The sequence below is a fragment of the Colias eurytheme genome, chromosome 27 (genome assembly GCF_061535395.1).
Source record: "Colias eurytheme isolate Ceu_HAF_F1 chromosome 27, ilColEury1 Martin Lab GWU primary, whole genome shotgun sequence".
Classification (NCBI taxonomy): domain Eukaryota; kingdom Metazoa; phylum Arthropoda; class Insecta; order Lepidoptera; family Pieridae; genus Colias; species Colias eurytheme.
In genome coordinates, this window is record NC_143006.1 from 6,071,628 (window position 1) to 6,078,614 (window position 6,987).

The window sequence follows — 6,987 nt, forward strand, 5'->3', positions numbered from 1 at the left end:
GCCGGCCCCAATATCGAATAACTGCCATCACTTGCAGTTCCACTGGAATACCGCCCCCTCGAGTGTCCACGCGAAGGTCATCCCGAATCAAATTAATGATTTGTTGCATGTTATTCTTTCCGAATCTATACCTCGACCGTAGTGTGGCCCTGTGGCCGCTACAAAAAATATATTGACACCATAGATTGACACTAATACCAGGTTATTTTAATTCTAGGTTGAAAAGTAGGTTTTTAATAAATAAGCACTCTCAGAACAATAGATTTATTTAATAAATGAAACGATACCATTTTAAATTTCGCGCTGTTTATGTATGATGTGCGCATGCCTTAATGCTCTAAGGCGCATGCGCAGGTTTTTATTATTTTATAATTTTAATAAAATAAATAATTCAACAATTTCAATGATGAGCCCATACGGACCTAACGGTAAAGAATACGATTTTGATAAAATTTGCCAATTTTGCTATGGATGGGGTGCTTAAGTGTAACTTTTTTATACCTAAAATTAAAAAAAAATTATTTAAAAAAAAACTAAAGGGGACCTAACGAAAAAATTGTGGGACCTTATAGGACCTAACGGAGACCTATCGATTGAGGTCATTTTTGACCCAAAATTCTATGGATGGGGTGCTAAAGTGCATTTTTTTTTATACCTAAAATTTAAAAAATTATTTAAAAAAAAACTAAAGGGGACCTAACGAAAAAATTGTGGGACCTTAAAGGACCTAACGGGGACCTAACGATCAAGGTCATTTTCGACCCAAAATTCCATTGATGGGGTGCTAAGTTTGCACTGGTATTCTTTTGTATGTCAAATAATAGGCAGTTCAATTTGAAATAAAATCCATGGATAAATTTTATTAATATGTATGCTAGAACAGCACTAATGACATTGACTGTGAAGAGTAGATACAAGAGCCGTCAAAAGTCATTTGTCACAATTTCCTGGAATTGAGAATTCGTAAATTGTAAATAACATGCCTAAAAGTTTAATAAATACTACGTAATTCCATTTAAATATACCAATATCCATCTAAGGTTAGATAAAGTTGCTAAATATAGATCCAGTGATTCTCAAGTGACATTTTATTACTTATTAGTTGTTGTGTAAAGTGCCCAATTGATGCTCAAAGTGATCGCGGAAGAAATTTGAGAAATAATATTTAGTAACGGTTCTCCGTTACTTTCCCAGTGAAAAACTTATTATGCCTCATGATTTAAAAGGCCTGGCGGCAAGGAAGGCTCTCATGGTATGAACTATCAACAAATTACATGCTGACTTATTCAAAACAACAACTTTGTTGATAAAATATAAAGTTGTGTTTCTTTCATAATCTTAGCTTGTTTTCTAATTTTTCATGTATACACGCTTATTTCAAAGTACCTTGAATGTATATAAAAAGAAATTATACCCAGGAATATTTTGTAACTCGACATAACGCATATTTGTAGTAGAAATCTCGAGAACGATGACTCAGCATATTTTGTTATTGATTTGGGTTGCTGGCGTGTGCGTATGACGCGGAAGAAGGCCCCTTTATAATGATCTGTTGGTTATGCTTAATAGTTAATATTATGCTTGAAAATATTCTTCTTACATCTTGATTTTTGGATTGTACATATTTAGCAGAAGTTTAATTAAATAACACAGTAAATTACTATTTTGTAAGGAAAGTAGGAAGCTTATTTGTTTATGAAAAAACAAATTGGACTTTGTATTTGAATATACTATATTCGTAATGTATATGTTACGAGGTGCTTGATACAAAATTCATTAAAATATGTTAAGCCAATAAATGTACACAGTCTTAATTACTGCAGCGATAGAGCATTTTTAAACCTTATTTGTAATAATGTGGGTATGTCTTTGTTATTAATATGTTCTGTAATTATACATATCAAACTTTAATAAACATCCTACAAATTATAACAGAGAAAAGATCCTGAATTTCCACAAAAACCTATCAAAATAATTAATATTCTTGTTAATTCTAGCAACTCGATTATAAACGCTTCAACTAAAGTTGGTAGCAGCATCCCGGCATTTAATGCCCGGCTACTACGCTAATATGTAAATTATTAAATTCATATTTTCTTTACATAACTTTTCTATATTTTTACCTTTGCGTAACGGATCTTAGTTGTCCACTAATGTACTTAAAAATTCAATAAAGGATATTACACGCTTTATATTAGCTTCACCTGTATGTTTGTTTGTTTGTAACCGACTTCTTTGGGCGCGATTTTGACCCACTTTAAACGGCCAGATTTCGTTCAAACTTTGTAGATTTATTGAGGACCGATGACAATACACTAATTTGATAAAATTTTCTATTTTTTAGTACGGTTTTCTATAAAAAGCGTGTGCTTTTTAGTTTTTTTAAACTATTATTTTTTTTATGACTTTCAGGCTCCCTTATCACCGACTCCCTGTGCCGAAATCAGTGATGATGAGCTGGTCTCCATATCAGTGCGGGACCTGAACAGGCAGCTCAAGATGAGGGGCTTGACGAGGGATCAGATTGTCAGGTAAGAATTGAACAGTATGGGATCAGATCGTTCCATGTGTGGAAATCTCAATAATTAATGGGTAGGACATAAATATTATCTTAGAATGCATTTACAATAAAAATAATTTTTGAAGTGAAACTTCTTTATCGGGGTTGGAAAAAAATTTGGTGTAACATTTTTTCGTTACGCGTGACATTTTTCCGTTACGCGCCATCTTTTTCTTATCCCTACCACGCGTGATTTGACGTATTTCTGTAAAGTTGCATATAGTAAATTATTTTTTTTATAAATAAGGTCTTAAAGAAGTTTCACTTCTTACTTGTGTACACTAGTACACGCACACATTTTTTATTATGTTAACAGTACATATTTCAATTACTATTTGGTTAGTTCTTGTGCATTAGGAACAAATATGGGCTTATTATGTTGATGAAGATTGAAAATTAATATATTCATTATTTATAGAATGAAGCAAAGACGGCGTACGCTAAAAAATCGGGGGTACGCAGCGTCGTGTCGAATCAAACGAATAGAGCAGAAGGATGAATTGGAAACTGAGAAAAGTCAGGTGTGTTTGTTATAATTTTTCAACTTTTTAGAAGTGAAACGGCTTTAAAAACTGCACCAAGTCAGAAAAATTGATGAATTAGTCTGTGTCGTCTTGAATTAATTACTATTGAAGTACATCTATATAATATATATAAAACTCAAAGGTGACTGATATAGTGATCTATCAACGCACAGCCCAAACCACTGGACGTATCGGGCTGAAATTTGGCATGCAGGTAGATGTTAGGACGTAGGTATCCGCTAAGAAAGGATTTACCGAAATTCTTGCGGGAACGGGGACAAACGGGGATGCACGTACAAAGTCGTGGGCGGAAGCTAGTATTAAATATGTTCAGTTTGCTGCTATTATAATATTTAGGTTGAAGTTTATCTTGCTTTCTTTTGATCTTTACATTAGAAAAACATACAAATAAAGTAAGCTGAACACAATTTAGTAAGGCGTCCTCTGGAGGGCAAATTTTAATACTTTTTGCAAGCCAAATTTTCATAGACAAGATTTTTACTTTGACACAATTATTATCTCTGTGATATGGTTTATTTTATTCTGTGGCAATTTCAAACTAAAATAAATTATTGTTTTCTATTTTCCTGTTTATGGGCCCTACCTTTTACTTGACTCTGGCAAATACATATTATCTTCTTACCATTACCAAAAAAAAAATTTTTTTTTTGTTTCAGGAATGGCAAGACATGGAAGCAATGCAGGAAGAAAATAACAGAATTCGTGACGAAATTGAAGCGTTAAGGTCTAAATATGATGCCTTAAAGCGATTTGCCACAATGAAAAGCATTCCTTTGCCCGCCGACCTTGATATTATACCATAGATATTTTTATTCGTTTGTTTTATTGTTTGGTGCAATGAGATTCAAAAATATATTTATAAATATATATTATTTTAATACTTATAAGGTAAAGATACTTTGTTTTGTATTTGTAAATGCCTCAAATGTGACTAAATACGAAATATAACCCAGTAAATTTTACAATGAATAGATGGTCAATGTTAATAAAAACGAGTAATAATTAAAAACGTGTATAAAGGTTATAAACGCTCTGGAGTGGTATGTTGAAATGTGGCTAATTAGCCAGAATTGACTTCAGTTATCTCTTTTTCGCTGACGATAGTTGGATCGTGCTATCTCACTTTGACGTCTAATCGTGTGTGCGTTAGTGTGCCGTTTTTGAAGATCGAATGTTGTGTTGGTAACCTATCAACACCTTTTTACTTATAACATTACTAGTGGTCCGCCCCGGCTTCGCCCGTACCTACATGTTTAAACTATTCTATCTCTCAAGTTGGATCGAACTGCACATGGTGTGCGAATTTTATTATAATCGGTTAAGTGGTTTAGGAGTCCATTGAGGACAAACATTGTGACACGAGATTTATATATATATTATATTAAGATTGGAAATAGGTATTTAAAACAATAGTTTCAGTTAACTATGGCTTCAAAATGTCTAATTGAATTTTATTGCACCAAGCAATAGTAATATTATAACATATAGATTAAATATATGCAACTGGTAGTGAATGTTTTGACACTTTCCAGATAATTTTTACTATTATTATTAAATTATTGATAAATCAATGTGTTGTTTCATTTTAACATGGAATATGATAATTAAACCCAAGTTGCATACAAAAATAAGTGTTGTAGGTACTGTGAAACCTAGACACCTAAGTATTTTTATATCTACGCGTTGACACGATAGTAAATTAAAAAATAAGTATTGTAAAAACATGTAAAAACTAGATTTCCGCCCGCGGCTTCGCCCGCGTTTTCAAAGTAAAACTCGCATAGTTCCCGTTCCCGTGGGATTTCCGGGATAAAACCTATTCTATGTGTTAATCCAAGTTACCCTCTATATGTGTGCTAAATTTCATTAGTATTTGCGTGAAAGAGTAACAAACACACACACACATCCTCACAAACTTTCGCATTTATATAATATGTACTAGATTTCTAGCCGCGGCTTCGCCCGCATTTTCAAAGGAAAACCCGCATAGTTCCCGTTCCCGTGGGATTTCCGGGATAAAACCTATTCTATGTGTTAATCCAAGTTACCCTCTATATGTGTGCTAAATTTCATTGTTTAATTGGTTCAGTAGTATTTGCGTGAAAGAGTAACAAACACACACACATCCTCACAAACTTTCGCATTTATATAATACTAGATTTCTACCCGCGGCTTCGCCCGCATTTTCAAAGGAAAACCCGCATAGTTCCCGTTCCCGTGGGATTTCCGGGATAAAACCTACCCTACGTGTTAATCCAAGTTACCTTAAGTAATCGGTTCAGTAGTATTTGCATGAAAGAGTAACAAACACACACACACACACACACATCCTCACAAACTTTCGCATTTATAATATTAGTAGGATTAAAACTGCTTTTTCATTATCTCTCTGATTAATTTTTTTAATTTATCTATCAAATTAAATATACACACCGGCACAATCTTTAATCTTTAATTATCCAAAATCACAGAACTATACTCGAGGGTCAAAATATACAACATTCAGGCGTTCATGTCGCAAGGCACTTAACTATTTATTTATTTATTTATTTAGAATTTCCAACAAAGGATACAGATTACATTTTGTTACATCTAATTATTTAAGTACATGGTCTTCTGCACCTTTAATTATAGGAAATTACAGCGTTCAAAATATTTATTACAATTACAATCCGTCAATTTATTAAAAAATATTAGTTAAAAAAAATTAAAGAAACTTAATAACATGGATTATATACCACGAAAAGTATGATAAATTACAAATTTATTCTATTAAATGAACGTGACCTTATAAGTCAAAACATTGAACGTGGAGGACGTAAAATGTTCGGGCCATCAATTTAATACCAATAAATATTTCATTGGAGATATCCCGAAGGTTAAGGAGTAGGTACAACTGAAAGCACTTTCGTCCCTATCGCGTAGGGTTCGCGATTTGTGAGGATATTCAATTTTTTAAATAGTTTTTTTTTTATGTATAAAAACGTTTAGGTGACAACCCTATTTACTGATGTTCTTAAAAACAAGGATAGGTTGCAATTCATGTTTTTAAAATTATGAAATTGCCCGTTTTTTTATGACGGTTAAGTACTTGTACTACCTACTTGTTACGTAACTTAAAAAAAAAAAATAATATAAATGTAACATCTTAGCATTAAATAAAAAAATATGTATGTATACATATTAAATTATATGAAAATTATGATAACCTATCAATTTATTTTATCTTTGAACATATAAATCACACAGAACTCCATGTTAATAAAAATTTACGTAACCATCATTTTTCTCTATGAATCTTCTCAATTTGTAAAAACAAGACAAATGATAGCTTTTAAAAGGTTTTCTGCAAAAATATCCTTTTTTTTAATGAAAAATAAATCGTAACGGGTGGCAACCCTATTTCGAGGGGTATTGGAAAGTCGATAATAATATTTCTTATCTGCGATGATAGCTCAGTATTACGTTGAGTGGTAGACTTTAAACTTTGTGAAATCTGTGTAAAGTACACGAAATATCCCTAAAGTACTTTATTAGATAAATCGGCATTAATAACAATCAACTTTAATACCTTTTGGGATGACGCAGCTGGTGAAATTATGAAATATACTTTTTTAAAAGTTTTTTTATTCCGGTTTTTAAAGATAAACAATCTAAAAGTTTTAAAAAAGCCGTTTTTAACAGTTAACCTATCTGCAGTTTTAAGTAATTTAAAAGTGAATAAATACAGACTGGTTAAAATATGTTTTTTTCCATGATTAAAAAACATGTGGCTTACAATTTAATAACTTTAGCTACATAGGTATCACTAAAGTCCCGTTTAAATCTGGTCAGTCGTTTCTTAAAGCCCACGAAATAGATCCAGGACAAACATATTTTTAA

The 6,987-nt window shown here is 32.2% G+C and overlaps 1 protein-coding gene across 1 annotated transcript; it reads left to right on the top strand.

The window, feature by feature from the left end:
• The first annotated feature begins 926 nt into the window (after positions 1-926).
• On the top strand, positions 927-4,608 carry maf-S (MAF bZIP transcription factor K). Its single transcript, XM_090117183.1, has 4 exons — positions 927-1,252; positions 2,413-2,531; positions 2,979-3,081; positions 3,762-4,608. Exons 1-4 carry the CDS (start codon positions 1,208-1,210, stop codon positions 3,906-3,908), a joined length of 414 nt encoding a protein of 137 aa, XP_089973309.1. The 5' UTR covers positions 927-1,207; the 3' UTR covers positions 3,909-4,608.
• Positions 4,609-6,987: the final 2,379 nt, after the last annotated feature.

Bases quoted from the DNA above. Each gene is read 5' to 3' on its own strand.
- maf-S (XM_090117183.1), top strand. From the start codon at position 1,208: ATGCCTCATGATTTAAAAGGCCTGGCGGCAAGGAAGGCTCTCATG. The intron at 1,253-2,412 runs GTATGAACTATC...TATGACTTTCAG, and splicing joins CGGCAAGGAAGGCTCTCATG to GCTCCCTTATCACCGACTCC. The intron at 2,532-2,978 runs GTAAGAATTGAA...CATTATTTATAG, and splicing joins ACGAGGGATCAGATTGTCAG to AATGAAGCAAAGACGGCGTA.